General features: G+C 45.5%; 3 protein-coding genes, 1 long non-coding RNA gene and 1 pseudogene across 5 annotated transcripts; 3 read left to right on the top strand and 2 right to left on the bottom strand.

The window, feature by feature from the left end:
• The first annotated feature begins 1214 nt into the window (after positions 1–1214).
• On the top strand, positions 1215–2581 carry LOC112345686 (annotated as a pseudogene).
• On the bottom strand, positions 1272–2205 carry LOC112345588 (putative pentatricopeptide repeat-containing protein At3g01580). The gene is made up of 2 exons (XM_024672710.1): positions 1845–2205; positions 1272–1396 (listed from the first exon to the last, which is right to left on the bottom strand). The coding sequence occupies exons 1-2, from the start codon at positions 2203–2205 to the stop codon at positions 1272–1274; spliced, it is 486 nt and encodes a 161-aa protein (XP_024528478.1).
• A 439-nt stretch (positions 2582–3020) lies between the features above and the next one.
• Positions 3021–5845, top strand: LOC112345638 (pentatricopeptide repeat-containing protein At2g13600-like). 2 transcript variants are annotated; one of them, XM_024672825.1, is made up of 3 exons: positions 3021–3775; positions 3831–5674; positions 5734–5845. In XM_024672825.1, the coding sequence occupies exons 2-3, from the start codon at positions 3832–3834 to the stop codon at positions 5745–5747; spliced, it is 1857 nt and encodes a 618-aa protein (XP_024528593.1). In that variant the 5' UTR covers positions 3021–3775; position 3831; the 3' UTR covers positions 5748–5845. The 2 variants fall into 2 exon arrangements, with proteins under 2 accessions (XP_024528593.1, XP_024528592.1); XM_024672824.1 differs by having other exon boundaries at positions 3021–5674.
• Positions 5669–7507, bottom strand: LOC112345639 (arginine decarboxylase-like). Its single transcript, XM_024672826.1, has one exon. The coding sequence runs from the start codon at positions 7298–7300 to the stop codon at positions 5750–5752; it is 1551 nt and encodes a 516-aa protein (XP_024528594.1). The 5' UTR covers positions 7301–7507; the 3' UTR covers positions 5669–5749.
• A 4391-nt stretch (positions 7508–11898) lies between these two features.
• Positions 11899–12244, top strand: LOC112345662. The gene is made up of 2 exons (XR_002992115.1): positions 11899–12068; positions 12125–12244. It is a non-coding gene; the product is annotated as an uncharacterized LOC112345662 (long non-coding RNA).
• Positions 12245–17134: the final 4890 nt, after the last annotated feature.

Genomic DNA, 17134 nt, shown 5'->3' with positions numbered 1-17134 from the left:
AAGCTTTCGTCCCGCAGCATGCGAGAGAAAACCTCCAAGGCCGCTTCATCCTCTTTGTTTTCCACGAATCCCAGAACCAAAGCAGTCCACAGCACCACGTCGCGTTCTCGCATCTTCTTAAAGACCCGACTAGCGTCCACTGCACTTCGCGTACAAAGTTCATTCCAAACTGACCACCTTGATAAGTTTTCCCTGCAGAAGTTCTGCACTTTCTCCAGCTGCCAGACTCGTGCAGGCAACGGCTACCGCGAGGAATGTCCGGGCTCACCACCTCTAGTGCGTTGGATGAGAGAAAAGAGCTCGAGAGCCACCTCGCCTTGATCGCTCACCGCATGTCCAAGGATCATAACGTTCCACAGCGACACACTGCAGTCTTGGATCCTGTCAAAAACTCGTCGAGCGTCTTCCAGAGATCCACACTTTACGTAAAAGTCGAGTAGCGAGCTTGCCTGAAACCGGTTAGACTCAAGGCCCCTCCTGAAAAGCTCTGAGTGACAAGCCATTGCTCTCTCCAGAGAGACCAGTTTCACCTTTTTTCCAGCCACCTCCCTGCCCTCCCGCTGCGAACCTGGCGCAGGCACCAAGAACAGCCACAAAGGTTCTCCCGTCCGGTTGGAAGCCTTGATCCAGCATGGTGGAGAAAAGTTCCAGGGCCAAATCCTTTTCTCCACTCGGAGCATAGGCCTTCACCACGGTTCGCTGCTTCATGCCGTCGAAAACTCACCGAGCTTCGTCCAGGTTCCCACGACGTGTTGGCCAGGAAAACGTTCCCATCTCATCCGCATTTGTCGAGCACTTGTTCAAGTTCCTCCTCACTGCCGCAAGACTTTAGTGTCGCAAGGATCGCTTGAGTGCTCGTTCGTGTCGTACTATCTTTTCTCTTCAAGTTGCTGGAGTTGAATGCTCGTTGATCATCGAAGCTACAAGTTTCCCTGGGTTGCGAGTTTGTATTCCTGCATCTGCGACCCTCGGAGAGAGCATTGGAATTGTTTTCTCGCAATGATACATCTAGCAAAGAACAAGGAAACATGACTTGAGATCCTTGTCGAATTTAATTGCACGTACCTCTCAAGGAAATTGCGTTGCCTGCCGCAGCTACCATGTAGTTCCTTCCATCGATCCAGAATGCTACTGCTTATACGAACATCAGGATTTTCCTTTGAATACCTCGAAGAAAAACCAGTCTAGACGAGACTACATACCATGCTGATGGAAATCTTACTGTTCCCACTGTAGCGAGTTTTCTGGATTTTCACGGGGGAATGCATCATTTACCCATCGCCAAATCGCGAAGCTCCCCAAAAGAACCCCAGAATAATGCCTACACTTTTCAAGTCACTTGGCCAAATTCGCGACCATTCTCGCGCTTGGAGAGCTTTCTCTAAGAGAGCTTTCTCTAAAGGTAAGCCGATCAAAACGTTCCTTTGGCTTTCTTAGAGGACGTGAGGGAAGGACACAGGCCTCAAACTGGAAGACTTGGAAGACACTAAAAGCTTTTTATCTTCGGCAGAACGACATGCGAATATTCTTTGCTTTACAAGTAACATTGGCAAGAATCGAACCCGAAGCGCATGCTCTGGGAAACCGATGTCCTAACTGAATGGTCTAAGTTGTTTTAGTGAGCTAGCGAACCAGAACAAGGGCTACTTAAAGAGCAAGATTTTTGCATAAAAGTCCTTGTTGATTGGACCCTTCGGCATCGAACCCAGGTCTTCTACACCGGTTTACCTCTACACTTACCTGGTAGCCATCATCTCAGCAACCGGGTTCCGATAATAAAATATCATACCATCTACTTGAACCATATGGCATCCATGGCACTTTGTTAAATTCCGGAAAAATACCTTCCAAGTTCATCCGCGAGAACGTCTTGAGAGCTCCAATGCCGTCTCCATTCCTGGCAAATGCGGTGATCATCGACGTCCAGCACACAGCGTCCTTGCAATCCACGCAGTGGAAGGCTTCTTCCGCCGAGAGCAAGCTTCCAGCAGCGCTAAACGCGTTGATGAGCGCGGTGGCGACGACTGGATTGGTTTCCAGCCCGAGCTCTTTGATCCGGCCATGGAGAGAATTCACGTCCACCAAGCTGGAGCACACCTCGAGCACCGAGACAAAGGTGACGGCGCTTGGAAGAGCCGGCGCCATTCGCTTATAGAGATCCAGAGCGTGCTCGTCCAAGCCATTGTTTACGTATGCCCCGATCATGATGTTCCAGGAGAAGACGTTTTTGTCAGCTATGGCGTCGAAGATCTTCCTGGCTTCTTGGACAGCGCCACACTTCGCCAACACTCGCGTGGATTGGCTCGAGACACCCGAGGCACACATCTTCAAGGCCGATCTCCCGGGTGTGAGCAGAGAGGAAGTGAAGATCAGCGTGGAGGACGGCCGCACTCTCCAGATCAGTGGCACCGCGTGGAGCGCAGCCACGGCAGCTTCTTGCGGAAATTCCGGCTGCCCGAGAGTGCGAATGTGGAGGCGATCAACGCTACAGTAGAACACGGTGTCCTCACTGTCACAATTCCAAAGATCCCCAAGCCACAGCCAAGAACAATCCAAATAGAATAGAGAGCGGTAAAATGATGGGAATAAAGTGAAAGCTCTCTTTCTTATTATTTTATGATTAATAATATTAAATGATGTTTTCTTCAATCCTGATTTGAGTTTAAGAATTATAAACATTTTTGGTTAACATGCGAATATCCTTACATTGGCAAGAATGGAACCCGAAACGCATGCTCTGGGAAACCGATGTCCTAACTTACTGGTTTAAGTTGTTTTAGTGAGCTAGCGAACCAGAACAAGGGCTACTTAAAGAGCAAAGATTTTTTCATGAAAGTCCTTGTTGATTGGACCCTTCGGCATCGAACCCGGGTCTTCTACACCGGTTTACCTCTACACTTACCTGGTAGCCATCATCTCAGCAACCGGGTTCCAATAACAATATATCATACCATCTACTTGAACCATATGCACTCTGTTAAATCCCGGATCGACCCGCATTCTCGCTGCCCGAGGCCAGCGTTTCGTCCTTGGCAGAAGCGCTTCCCCGATTTTAGAGGTAAGAGGACGGGATCTAGATGGATCGGGGCGGCGCTCCTCTTCCCAAAATACTTGACGACCACCGCGTGGTGGGATCCAAGGACGATAGTGGCGCTCTGCGTGTTGGGAGTTCGCTCAGTGGTGGATTAAACCACTCGGCCAAGGAAGGAAAATCGACAGGAGAGTTTTGTTCGAGATTTCTCGCGCTGTTTCTATGAATGAAGAAGGGAGGAGAACAACTGGTAGCTCATTCCCGTCCCTCTGCTCGTCTGTAAATGTACCCAGGCAAGGATCGTAGATTGGCAGATCCAGGACCGTATCGAAAACACGGCCAGGTTTTGGGAGGCCTGATCAAATCTCACAAGAACGCTCTCTCGGCATCCAGTGAGTTTGCCTAGAGCAAGCACAGTTTTGCATTTTCATTATCCTCCTAATGTTATTACTATTTTATTTTCCTGTAAAAGAAAGAAAACGAACCCAAAAATGGTCATGAGTTATATAAGTTCTCTGAATGAAAATTTTCCACAGCGCCGCTCCTCCACCGCCAGATAGCCGCCAGAGCGCCACCACATCTGCCCAGATTTTACTACGATTGTTTTTAACGGTCAGGATTTGTTCTTCGTCTCTAAACCTCAAGAGCCCTAAAATCAGATGATTGGGCAAATCAATGTCGCGGTGAGAGAAATGGCTCCAATCCAGCTAAACGGCGACCGCCGCGAGCGCGATCTCCTCTCCGGTAAGAACATCGGCTTGATCAACGCAATCATTGATCGATTTGCGAAACGGGGCAGGATGGATGAGGCACGCCGCATTTTCGATGCCATGGATCGGCGCACCGCGGCGTCGTGGAACTGCGTCATCGGCGGCTACGCACGGTGCGGCCAGCCGTATCTCGCGCTTCTGTTCTTTGGGCTGCTGCATGCCGAGGGGTTGGATCCAAACGGCCGGAGCTTCGTCGCGGCTCTCCAGGCGTGTTCTTCGCTGGCCGCTACAGAAAAGGGGGTGAGAGATTTACAGGGGAGGATCATCAAGCTCAGGAGCCTCAAGAGAGGATTGGCTCTTCATTCCCAGCTCCAGAGTGGTGGATTCTTGGTGGACAGGTTCGTGGCCAGCGCCCTGGTGGATTTCTATGGAAAGTGTGGCAGCGTGAGAGAAGCTCTAGAGATTTTCCAGGCTGCCAAGTTGGGAACAAAGGACGTGGTTTTGTGGAGTGCCATGATCAGCGCTTGCTCGCAAGGAGGGGAAGACGAGCTAGCCTTGGAGCTCTTTGAGCTTATGCTTTTGGAAGATGGAGTGGAGGCGAATGCTCGGACTCTGGTGGCCGTGCTCGACGCTTGCACGAACCTGGGATGGCTGGACAGGGGCGGAGAGATTTACTCGAAGTTTGCAAGAACAGGGACAGGGATTTCGTCCAGCGTTTTCGTCTCCAACAGTCTGATGGATATGTATGCAAAGTGGGGGAGATTGCTGGATTGCCGGCGAGTTTTCGATGGGATGATAGAGCGGGATTCGGTCTCCTGGAATGTTATGATCATGGGATATGCAAAAGGTGGCGAGGCCGAGCGAGCTCTCGAGTTATTCACGGCCATGCAAGCGTTAGACGTGGTCGTCAGCTCGAGAACTTTGGTGGCCGTTCTCCAGGCATGCTTGGATATGGCCGAGAAGGAAGAGGCTCGGCTTGTGGATGGAAGGCCCTTGAAAGTGGCGTCGCTGGAGAAGGCATTGGCTTTTCATTCCCGGTTTCTCGACGGGCTGGAAGATGTTTACGCTGCAAACAACTTGATCAGTCTCTACGCTTGGTGTGGAAGTTTGGATGATGCGGCTCGAGTTTTTGACAAAATGGTGATCAAAGACTTGGTTTCGTGGAACATCATGATCGAAGCCTACACCGAGAGTGGAAACCATGAGCTGGCCCTGCAGGAGTTTTCGAAAATGGGACTCCAAGGACTGAAACCGGACTCGCAGACTTTTGCATCGGTACTTAAGGCCTGTGGTGGTCTTGGAGCACTACAGGCTGGACAGGCAATCCATCGTCTGATCGAAGAAGCTGGGGCCGAGAGCTCTCCGGCGGTGGCAAACTCGCTCGTAAGTTTCTACGGCAAGTGTGGTGACATGGTGGAATCTCGGCGAGTGTTTGATGGGTTTCCAGACAAGGACGCAGTGTCTTGGAGTGCACTGATCGCGGGATACAGCCGTCAAGGGGACAGTGACGCGGTGTTTGATCTGTTCGAGAGAATGCAAGAGTTCGCCAAGCCGGACGCTGTGACATTCTCTTCAGTTCTATCGGTCTGCTGCCACGCTGGTTTGGTCGACAAGGGGATGGAATACTTTCACGCGATGTGCTCGGACTATGGACTTAGTCCGAGTGTGGAGCACGTAATCTCCATGGTTGATCTACTTGGACGTGCTAATCGGCTGGAGGATGCGCTTGCGGTGGTGGAAAGCCTGCCGATGAAAGAGGTGTGCTCCAGGATATGGATGGCTTTGCTTGGGGCTTGTTTCAAGTGGAAAAATGGGGTGATTGGAGAGGTAGCCTTTGATGCTCTATCAAAGGTTGACGATCAAGGTGGTACAGCTTATGCTCTCATGGCAAACATATACTCAGGCTCAAACAATGAAAACCTTGAAGTGATCGGTACGTAATGAAGTTTCTATGACTTTGCATTTATCTAACTCTTGTTTTTTTCTTTGCAGCTGGATCTTTGTGATGTCACTTCAAGACATGAAGTGTGGAAAGAGTTGGATCTGATGCTCCACTGATGGTAATTCCCGAAGCATGGGCTTGCTTCAAATAGGCAAGAGCCTCCTGCGAGACGAGCTCTCCAGGAAAGAGCACAGAAATACCAGGTGGATACGGGCACACGAGCTCAGCACTCGCTAGACCCACTGCTTCGTCAGCTTTGCAGCAGTAAGTTTCTGCAAAGAATGCCTCTCTTGGACTAACTAGTGCTTTCCATCCGATTTTGTAACAATCAGGCACTCCGGGTCTGGAATAAGAATCTATCGTCAATCTGGAAGAACTCAAAAGCTCTTGAAAGCCTTCGATAAGTTTCTCAGTGTCGCTGCTGCTAGTGCCGGTTCCCATAGCAAAAGTTATGGAGTTCAGAAGAGGAAGCTCGGCCACCACCTTGCATTTATCGCACAGAAAGTCATCGGCAAAAGTTCCTGTGACTCCGAGCTCCCACAAACCAATGGTGATCCTAAGCTCATCGAAAATGGTATCAGCTTTGGCTGCCAAGCTCACATTTTCTCTATCAAGGACTAAAACTTGTGGGATTTGTTTCAGGCGTCGTCGAGCTGTGGAAGCCAGCTCCAGAGCTGTATCAAACAATGGATGGTCATCGCTTGCTGCACAACTCATCTGGTCCCTTGCGGCATCGAGAGAGGCCAAGAGAAGGTAACTCGGACTGGAGCTTTGCAAGGTTCGAAGGCACTTGCTAATTCTCTCGTGCTTTACAATCTCGCAGCCTCTCGCAAGATGGAGCATCCCGGACTGCGTAAGAGACGAGAGTACCTTATGCGTGGATTGGACAACAACGTCGGCTCCCTGCTCGAGTGCCGTTGCAGGAAACCTCGAGTGGAACTTGAAGTGCGCTCCATGAGCCTCGTCAACTATGATCGGGATACCATGCTCGTGACACACCTTTGCGATCTCCTCCACTGGGCTACACACTCCAAAGTAAGTTGGCGAGACAATCAGAACAGCTCCAATTCTCACGTCTTTTCTTTTCTGCAGATCCAAGATGGCCAACTCGATGCTCTCGGCGGAGACGCCGTGAGAAATCTCCCAGAGCTCGTCATAACAAGGAAGAACATAGTGAGGCATTGCTCCAGCAAGAACCATGGCTGAGAATGCCGAGACGTGGGCGTTCCTGGGGAGGATCAAAACGTCTCCGGGCTTGCAGCAGCTCATCACCGCCGCTTGAATTCCACACGTAGAGCCGTTCACCAAGAACCACGAGTACCCTGCTCCGAAAAGCTCGGCGGCCATTTGCTGCGCTTCGGCTATAGCTTCTTGTGGCGAGTGCAAGTTATCCAGGCCTGGCAGCTCCGGGAGATCAAACTGGAAGGGTTGAGCTCCGAGAAGCTTGGAAATCGAAGAGGGCGCTGAGGAGCCGCGGCCGTGGCCTGGGAAGTGAAATGCAGCGACACGCTCCTCGCCGGTTCTCTTGAGAGCTTCTAGCAAAGGAGCTGAGGAAGAAGGGAGCAGTGACGGAGGATGATTGTTGAGCACCGTCGTCGGCATAGCCATCCACGCCATGAATCGCTCAAGCACGAATACTCGATAAACGGTACTGTTTCAGGAATGTGAGATCCACAAACTTTTATCCAGCGACACAAAAGCCTCCAACCAATTCTTCTCTTCCACAAAAATGTGGAGCAAACGGAGGTGCGGTCATTCCTCCAGCAAAGGAGATATAACTCAAGAATATCTTAGCTTTTGTAATATCGACCAGAATCGAACCTGAAACGCATGCTTTGAGAAACGGAAGTCCTAACTGACTGATCTTTAAATAGTCCTTACTTAAAGATAAAAGTCCTTGCTGATTACACTTACCTAATAACCAATTCCTAGTAAATTTTTGGCTTTTCTCACTGCTCGACCTTTCCAGATTCTGGTGAGATATTATCTATGGGTGGAATGTTCTAGAGAGTTGACTCTGGTGGTTGATGAAAATAGACTTCCATTGCGACTCAGCCAGAGATCCACAAATTTTCACAACCCATTTTTTCTCTTCCACAGACTTGAACTCTAAGGTGAACTCGCTGTAAATACTCTGACCAAATTCAATCAAGTTTAGTAATTAAATAGCAAGTGATATGTATTATACTAACTTGCACTTGCTCTTAGGATTGTTCCTTGTGGCAAATTTACACAGAATCAAAAAGAGATTACCACCAATCATGTGGGATAGGAGTTCTTGGTGGACACGTTGTTACTACTTTCTTTCTGTGATCCACAGGCTCCTATTAACCTCATCTTCCTATCCGGCTCAACCATCTTCAAATCAAATCTTCCAACTAGTCAAAACAATTTACAGCCAACCTGGTTTTGGGCTTTCACACTCCCGTTGCCCAGATCATTTTTCAGTTTGACATGATAGCCATATTTCATGGTACTTATTATGAAAGGTTTATGAACTTAATAGCATTTCTCAAAATAGTCTTTGATAGCAACTGTTCAAGTTCCTACTTTTTGCTGCAAGACTTTAGTGTTGCGAGAAGCTCATTTGTGTCGCACAATTTTTTCTCTTAGTTGATCATCAAAAGTATAAGTTGTGAGGTTATATTCCCACTTCTATGATGGTTGGAGAGAGCATTGGAATAGTTTTCTGTCAGTGATACATCTAGGAAAGAACAAAAAAACATGCTTGTCCAAACTTGGATAAGCTACTGCTTGTACGAAAGTTGGGATTTTATTTTTTCCCTTGAATTTCCTTGAAGAAAAACCAGGGAAACAGTGAGAAATCTTGGTGTTAGTATAGTTTTCATTCCATACATGGTGTTTTTATTTTTATATAGGTTTTTAAGTAGCTCAATATGGTTTTGTGAATGCATGGAATATAAAAAGAGAATATAGAATATATGCATATCAATTAACCTAAAAACCTGAGTGAGTGGTACAAATTGAAACTAATCTGATTCTCACTATGCTAATATTAGCATACGACATTGTAGCCGTACACTTAAACCTCATATCATCCCCTCCTCTCAGAATGATAGAAGACTATCAGGGTTCTCTCATAGATAAACCAAGATCTAAAGGAACATTAAGAGGAGGCATTGGTAGATTTGTATGTGGTACCAATTGTTCCTGATCCTTTTGTATGAAGCATTTTAACTGCTATACATATATAATTTCTGGAGGATTGATTTATTGGATGTCATGCCGAACCTTTTAAACTTGTGGTCCAACTTGCCGTAACACCCAATACAATCCTTTCCACTAAGAAAAGAGCCCTTTAAAGAAACCATGTACTATAAGATGGGGAAAACAAACTAACATCAATTCATCCATTTTGTACTCCACAGGTGGATGATGGTAGAAGTTATAGCACCATTGTTGTCCCACTTGTACACAGTTTAGATATTTGGCAGATTTGCTTAGATAAGTGGAAGAATGCTCATCAAATATTAATCCCACGACTTAGCATCGGCAACTCATGGTAATCACAAAGGTAAACCCAACTCTATTGGTTATATTGGATTATGACCATATAAGAATTTTTATAGTGAAGCACCAATAGAACTCTACACCCCTATAACATATACATGCAGAAAAAATGGCAAATAACCATCCCAATCTAAATGCTGAAAGTTTACATATTTTGTGATCATCCTTTTAAATGTCCGAACGAGCTATTATAACAAACCGTCTATTTATGGATGATAAACACTCATAAAAGTGTGATGTATCCCCAACTGAGATGTTAAAATATAAAATGCCTCAGTTATAAATATGGGACCATTATCTGAAAGAATCCACTCTGGACAAGATTGCTAAAACACCACTTGATTGAAGAGGAAGTACCTAATAATAGTTGTAAAGGCACTAGCAAAAGCTTCAACTTCCACTCAGCGAATCAAGTAGTCAGAAGCAATAATAACATACTCATTGGTAGCAGTCGATTGTGGAAAAGGTCCTATAAGATCAAATGCCAAAACTCAAACAAACAAGAAACTATAATTGACTCCCAACCATCCTTCCATAACACAAGGGGGAGTAACCATCAATACTTGTAAGATTTAGCTTAGTGAATTAACAACTTCTCCCTAGACAATCCAAGAGATTAGCAGTGTGAAAAAGAGGATACACATCTAGGATCATCACTTCATTTAATTGATGATAATCGATGCAAAAATGAATACTCCCATTAGGCTTCATCACAAGATGAAGTTCACATGCCAAGGATTTCGCGACTTTCGAATAACACCCTTTTCCAACATCTCCTTGACATTTGCATGTAAAATCTTGATCTCTTTGAGTGACCATCATTAATCATCACAATCGTTGGCATGTTCGAATGCACATTTGAAGATGTCCGAGAGAACACTCTAATCCTCACGAGTGACTGTGCTCAAACCATTATACCACTACAGCGCCATCCCTTAAAGATATATGGGAGACCCATGCCAATGTCGAGCATCATCCCAAAAATGATATATGGCAATCACTATAAAATGATTGAATCAATGGTACACATCATCCTTAAGTTTTTTTGAAAGAACTTTAGCCGAATGCCAGGATTGGCACCAAGAGTAGGAGGAACTGTACCATGTGTTGTGAATGCTGCCATCAACTGAGTTTAGTTATTCAATTGCAATCACACAATATCAAATAATTACACCAACTATTGTTTCAAAGTCAAAGGAGGAGAAGACTATTGTTTTGCCATGAAGATGAATGAAAAGAAAATAGCAAAAGAAAAGAAATGAAATAAGTTAGAAGGAAAAGAAAATCTAAACAATGCAAAAGCTAAATTTAAACCAAAATCCTAAAAGGAAAGAATAAAAGATAGAAAATGGAAAAAATTAGATCTAAACGCTGTAAAAGCTAAATCTAAGCCAAAATCACTCCTCAAGGACAATCAAAAATACCCCTCAACTCCACTGATGTGAGTGCATGGAATATAAAAAAAGAATATAAAAAATGTCTATATCAATTAACTTAAAAGCTCTAGCTTATATATAGAAGCGAATAGTCCAAATTGAAATCAATCCAATAGCTACTAAAATCTCACTATACTAATATTAAGATACAGCATCATAGCCGTATATTTGGACCTCATAGTTTGAATAAAATAAATAATCCTTGCTATGGCTTTCACAATGTATCTAGATCTAACTGCAACTGAAGAGGATGTGAGAAAATATTGATATGGAGAGTGTTTAAATTGTCAAGAGTTCATCATCAAGAGGAAGGGAAATGATGAAAATTAATAATATAATATAAAACTTTTAAAACCTTACCTTTATAGGGACTCTAGAAATTAATTTAGTCCAACCTCCATTAATCTAGAAATATAATCAATCTCATATATCCATCTATAGTAAGTTTTGAATTCAAATCCCATGAGCAGAGGTTTAAGATTTAATTCTTCTTGTGGTCAGTAATGAATATATTCCTCAATAAATATAGAGAAATGATAAATATATGATAAATGGTATAGAACTTTGGCAAACTCATCAACTATAAGTATGATGAAAAGGTTGTTTGGCTTGTTGTAAAGGGAATACCACATCCTAAGATTCATCTAAGCACAACTGAAACTATAATCTAGTCAAATGTGGCCATTCATAGTTCAACAAGAGTTATGCTTACCTTATTCAAAATCAAACAATAACTCAAGTTAACCAGTGTGCTACAAGAATGGGGAGTAGATCATGGCTTCTTTACAGCTCTAAACATACACAGCAGAAGAAGACCAATGACCAAACAGACTAATGATTGAACTTTAGAATGGCAGAAAAAGGTTAATATTTTTCTTAAGGAACGTTGGAAGTTTCCCAATGGGTAAATATTTCCCATCAGGAAAGACTAAGCAAAATTTTGCTATTGGGACACAAATCTCTAGACAAGTATAAACAAAACACTAAGTAAGCCACTTGAACTTAAGTAACCAGAAACATTTGTACATTTCTACCCAATCCATCTAAAAATGATCTTGATTTAGCACATGAAAAAATATAGTCAAAAATAAAATAATATACCAAAACCTATTACTTCTCTAAACATAACTGAAAGTCTCCCCACGTGCTTAGTCCAAGTCCATAGTCAACAAGTCAATACTGTGCACCCCTCAGTCAGGGCTTTAAGAACCGCGAAAATGGCAGAGCCAAAGAAAAGATGAAGGGCTTTCTAGTGCTGCTGCTTGTGTCTGCCATTATAATGCTTGCAATGACACACCAAGTTTCCTGTAGAGCTGGTGCTTTTGGGCATACAATTGGTGATCGTGTCCTCTTGGAGGAACAGGCATCGCCAGTAGATTTGGCATCACCGCCTCCAGGATTGAGAAAACGGGATCCTGGTGAGTCTTCAAGAAACAGAACCGATTATAATAATAGTAGCCACTTTCTGTGACAGGTTTTTTACCTCGACCTGATGTGCCACCACTGTCTGGCAATCCATAAAGTTCTTCTCCTGCGAGGTACGAACGACTAATTACGAAACACAACAAGCAATAAACTTGAAGAGGTTCAAGTCCATGTTTTTTCATTTTGCATGAGTCATGTTTGGAAAAGCTTCTTTAAAAATGGACCACAATTTCAATCAAGGTGAACCATGAAGTTTCAGTGCAAAAGAGATCTCTTTGCGGGCACCACTGCGCACCCACCTTTCTCACAGGAGAAATGCTGCTTTCACAGCTGATGCACAGACGTCTGTGAAGCACCCTGCAAGCGTTGCCTCGAGCCTTGCATCTGGAACGGCTAGCATCTCAGAAGCTTCGAGATTTGCGAGAGGCCACGCTGTGACAGCCCGTGCACGAAGCTGCTCATAGTATCCCTACATAGGCTTGTATGGCAAATCCCTACGTCATTTGGCATCGCAATCATACTTATGACACTGAAGAAGAGTGAGAGCTCCGACAGATTCATCGAGCTTCGACTGTGGCCATATCTTCGAGGTTCACCAGTGGATAGCTATGGACAATCACGACTTAGTGCTCTCTTCAATCGTTTTCAAGTCCTGGTAAGTTCTTTATTTGCCGTTGCAGATACCTTAAACTTTTCCCAACTTTTTCTCAGCGGGACGCCTCAAATTCTGTAAGTATTGTTGTTGTTATTGTAGTATAGTTTAAGATTTTATGACCCGATAGAAAATGTTCAACTCTAGTCAAAGATGGTCTTGTAACCCACAACCACACAACAACGCGGGATGAGACATTGGTCCCATTGTAGTGTCCCTGTGTATTAAGCCCTAGCTGCTCAAAGATTTCATCGTTGAAGACAGTGGATTCCTTGAAACACATAGTTGTGACCACAGGATGCTTGGCCACCATCTGCATGAGCATCTCTTTCGACACCTTATTCATTCTCACCATGGATGAATTGCCACCCAATGCTTCATTATTCGAGAGTAACTGGGCTTCTTCGGCCGGGGGATGTATCGAGCCATAAATCACCACAAAACATGCCAAGCTTGAAAAGCAGGCCAGGACAATGCCACTCACGCCATTTGGAACCATGAATGCGTTCCTCCCTCATGTACACACAGCGCCGCAGATGGGAACTATACACATTGCCCATTCGGATCGCTTTTCAAATATAGATATTATTCTTGATCAAATGATCCTTAAATGCCCCGTCCATCCTAGAGCTCTAGAGCCACCCGCGTGTATAGAAGTCTTGCAAGAAAAATGTAAGGATATTTTCTTCTCAATCTTTATCTTTGTGCAGTCAGAATTTCCCGTCGTGAAATATGGGATGGCAGCTTTTCGAATCACGTTTTTAGGGGGGGGGGGCGGCGCCTGACGATTCCTTCATTGTTGACAGGGAATGCATGGGCTGCAGTGGCGGCCCTGCTCTAGCTGAAGTCTGTGTGTGCCGCAATGGTAAGTAGCAAACGTGGTGTGTACTCATGGTACCGCATGGTTATATCTAAGAAAGTCCAATGGTTGCACAATAAATTTGATATAGAGTGCGCCTACTGTCCAGCTTGCTAGCCATTGTTGTAGAGCCATATTGTCCACAGTGGATAGTTGTCTAAAGATCACAAGCTCCAGATTTAATCCCAAACGTTCTGTCCAGGCTTTTAACTCGTGCCACCACCTTTGTACACGAGACTTATAGAATCCTCCATGGCCTTATCTTGGTGATATCTTCTCAATGCTTTGACAAAGACGATTATTCTTTTCCAGGTTATGATTTCCATTGGTAGCAAGCTACACACCGTATTCTAGAAATGGAACTGATGTAAAACAGGACGCTTCCACCAAAAAAGCTTTATGTTGGCATTAAAGATTACTACAGCTTTTATCGGAAACACACCAAAAAAATTACTTACGTCAGAGCCTTTTTCCCCATTGTTAATTAGAGAATATTCGTGGTTCCAAATGATGTGAGGTGAACTTGGAACCAGGGTAGAGTGGAGTGGTGTTGTCCAAGCCAAACCAGGCAAGCTCTCTCATGGTGGCTTGTGGCTCGATGCAATCTCAGTACTGCCGCTTTGGTGAGAGAATCCACAGAAGGCGCATGCATGCCCAGGATCTGCCGCCAGGATCTCGTGGAGATGAATGGGCTCATTACCGACGCGTTGTGTCGGAATCTCCCAGCATTTTATCTCAAAGAGCAGCTCAAGGTAAGATCGTCCTGCAACCCAGCTGCTTAAGCTTCCATGACCACTACTGCTTCTGCTTGTGCAGAAAATGGTTGGAGCGATGGTGAATTGCACGTCCGACATGCATGCTTGACAGGTGGGATAAAATGATGCAGCAGCAGTCCGAAGTGGAGATTTGCCAGGATCTTAAATATAAGCTTAGTACTGCAGATGTTATTTGGAAGCAACTATGCCAACGGTCAGAGGGCTTTTGAAATCATAACAGAGCGACTCAACAGGATTGCCCGCTATCGCTGGATCATACCGGGTAGTAGCCTCTGTCAGGCTTATGCAAAATTGACCGATTTTGCGTCGTTCGATCTGGCTCTCTGGTAATCACGCTCTGGTTCAAGCTTCAAAAACAGCTGGAGGCTGTACTTCTTGGGGTGATTGCTCAACGCCGGGAGACGATTAAACAAGGAAGCAAGTCTTATGGCGATGACTTGCTCGGCTTGATGCTGACCGAGAGCGAGAGTGAGAATCAGCGACAGAACGAATGCAAGACATTCTACCTTGCCGGGCATGAATCAACGGCTTCGCTGCTATCCTGGACTGTGATGCTGCTGGCTGTTTATCCCGATTGGCAGGAACGTGCTCGTGCTGAAGTACAGGAAATTTAGAAGGATGGTGCACCACATTGATGCCGATAAGATCAGCAAACTGAAGCATAAGTCGGGAAAATCTTAAAAGTTTTTGATTTCCAATACTCTTTCAGTGTCGATTCACAGGTAGGAATGATACTTAACGAGACCTTGCGCCTGTATTCACCGGTCATAGCGTTTTTCAGAGCCTGCTTCCATGATACCTGGGTGCAAGACTTGTTTGTTCCAAAAGGAGCCGCTGTCACCTTCCCAGCCCTAGCAATTCGCCACGGCAAGGAACTTTGGGGACCAGATGCCAACGATTTCGACCCAGAGCGCTTCAAAGATGGCATCTTCAACGCCTGCAAGCATCCCCGAACGCTTTCATTTCTCCCTCGGCCCTCGAGTGTGCGTCGACCAGTTGTTCGCATTGATGGAAGCCAAAGTCGCATCTCTGAAGGCGTTCCATGGACTACCGCTCATACTCAACACGCTATGAAACAAGGACCTCGGTGCTGAATGCTGATCATATATGTCAACAAGAGGCTGTGTCAAATGTAAGTCGCCCTTGGAAATGTTGTGTTTTCTCTGTCGTCGTAAAGATGGGCTGCAAGTCTTGGGGTTGCAGAGGGGGCCTTCCCTCAGCATGAAACTTCGCCGTTGACCCCCCAGTCAAAGACGTGGATCAGTTGCCCACGCGTTGACTGGGCGGGTACGAAGCAGCCGTTGGCCTTACAGTCGGCAGTTGACTTGTGCGGGATAAGGTAAACGTATCAGACAGAACAAGATTTCAACCATCTGCTTGAAATCTTTTGCTGCTGTACACGGCAACAGCAGATTTGTTTTGGAGCATATTCTTAGCAAGTTGCAAGCAAACTCCCACCTTTCACATTCATGCTTACTACTCTGTTCTTTGAGGGCTGGGTCCATATCCCGATTTAGTGGGCTGTGGTTTCCAATTTCCAAGCTCGAGATGCCCATTATCTTAAAGACCTTCAGTGCATGCCCCCGCATTTGCATACCTGTTCCAAAATCGCGTTCTGCACCATGCCCGGAACTGCCGTTGCTCCAATCCAGGGACCTGCCTGTGTAGCTCCTACTTTCAGGCTCGCGCAGGCACCTAGAAAGCACAATGAGAGTGATGTGTCCCAGTTTAATATCATCCAAATCCCATCCTCCATCCTTTGGCCCCTGTTGAACGAGATTGTGCGTCTTTCTGTGCTTCTTGCTAGCATTTTCGATGTCCACAAAGTATCGTAAGTGCTTGAATCTTTTTGTTTGCCTGGACGCTGCTTGCCTGGAAGAGCACATTGACTCTGAGTGGCTCGACCTGGGGACAACACCTGAATCCGCTTGAAGTTATCGAATGAATGCGTTGGCGTTCTTCTTTACTTTCTTGAAGAGTTCCTTCGCAATGGCCTCAAGGAAATCTTTCATCAAGAGGCAACTCCATTTGCAATGGTCACCGGCATGATCTGTCACAAGAAATCCAACTAGTACCTTGAATGGAGATGGGTCTTGAATAGTCATACCTGCTACTCTCGGACATCTCAGGCACCAGCAAGAGTTCTGATATCTTCGTGAACATGGAGGCGGTAAAACCATATTTAGCGGTTAACATCCTCCAAACTCAAATGGAAAAAAGATTTACCTCTCGGTCAGTATTTTCCGAGTTCGACATCCTTCTGCAAGAACTAGCGATGAATTATGTATCAGATCAGCCAGAAGCTTACAGACTTGATCAGTATTTTGGTTTTGCCTGTATTATATTAAATACAGGCACGCATTTTGAAATCCGCATACAATTATATGCTCTGTTTGCATAAATTATCCAGCCACTGACCAAAGCATTGCTACGGCAGCAATCTCAGTTGGTGTACATACAAGACATGATGCTACCTAATGCTACACAAAACTAAGCAAGCGCAATGGTGTGTACCTCTTCCATATGGTCCACTTGAAGAGCAGTGAACTATATACCAGATTATGGTTCAAGACCGTCGCTTCTTCCTGCTAGCGGCTAAAGCCAGACCGAGGGTCCTGGAGGTTGCGCTTGCCGATGCTTGTGCAGCTCCCCCGGTCCCTCCCCAACCCCCACACACAAAGCAGCTCCACACCTCGTGCTCTTTCTTTCTCCTTTTGACGTCGAGTTCTACGGGTTGTAGACGCAGACGGCCTGGAGATTGAGGCGGCACAC

This window comes from Selaginella moellendorffii, unplaced genomic scaffold (assembly GCF_000143415.4).
Source record: "Selaginella moellendorffii unplaced genomic scaffold, v1.0 SELMOscaffold_9, whole genome shotgun sequence".
In the NCBI taxonomy this organism is placed as follows: Eukaryota; Viridiplantae; Streptophyta; class Lycopodiopsida; order Selaginellales; family Selaginellaceae; genus Selaginella; species Selaginella moellendorffii.
The sequence above is the reverse complement of the archived record's forward strand: the minus strand, read 5'-3'. Positions and strand labels throughout refer to the sequence as shown.